This window comes from Condylura cristata, unplaced genomic scaffold (genome assembly GCF_000260355.1).
Source record: "Condylura cristata isolate star-nosed mole 26May11 unplaced genomic scaffold, ConCri1.0 scaffold00041, whole genome shotgun sequence".
Taxonomy (NCBI): Eukaryota; Metazoa; Chordata; class Mammalia; order Eulipotyphla; family Talpidae; genus Condylura; species Condylura cristata.
This window is the reverse complement of record NW_004567142.1, coordinates 4,737,982-4,738,496: the sequence shown is the minus strand read 5'-3', so window position 1 is coordinate 4,738,496 and position 515 is coordinate 4,737,982. Positions and strand designations below refer to the sequence as shown.

At 65.0% G+C, this 515-nt stretch overlaps 1 protein-coding gene across 1 annotated transcript in view; it reads right to left on the bottom strand.

Moving 5' to 3' along the window:
* The window catches only part of TRPM4 (transient receptor potential cation channel, subfamily M, member 4), a 27,109-nt gene that overhangs the window by 25,126 nt on the left and 1,468 nt on the right, over positions 1–515 (bottom strand). The window contains exon 3 of the mRNA XM_012733689.1: positions 200–383. Within this exon, the coding sequence (XP_012589143.1) occupies positions 200–383 (184 nt within the window). The remainder of the gene's footprint in view (positions 1–199; positions 384–515) is intronic.

The window sequence follows — 515 nt, the reverse complement described above, 5'->3', positions numbered from 1 at the left end:
ATCTGCCTGTTCTGCTCCCCACTCTGTCTCTGGTGAAGCCTCTCACTGCCCCTGAGCCTCTGGCCTGTACCCCAGCTCTGTATGCATAAATAAATCCTTAAAAAAAAAAAATCCATCAAGCCGACCACTTGAGTGTACCAGAAGTCAGCGTAAGGGGCCCGGCCAGAGGCATCTCCTCCCTGCCCGCGGCCCTGCTCACCGGCCACGCCCGTCTTCTGCTGCGCCAGGTGGGACTCAAAGCGCAGGCGGAAGCGGTTCTCGCCCCCCAGGCGGCCGTGCGTGCCGTCGTCCACCAGCAGGAAGGCTGAGTAGTTGTAGTCCAGCGGGAACTGCACGCCGTCCTCGGGGTTACCACTCCACTTGTACCTCGTGGGGAAGGAGCCCTGGCCGGCAAGGCCCAGGCCGGGTCTTCCCATCAGGGACGGGCCATCCTGCAGTCTGGCCCAACCCTCCTCCGCCGGCCTTCCCCCTCGGACCCGAGCCCAGGCCCGCGGCCCCCTCCCCTCGGACCCGAG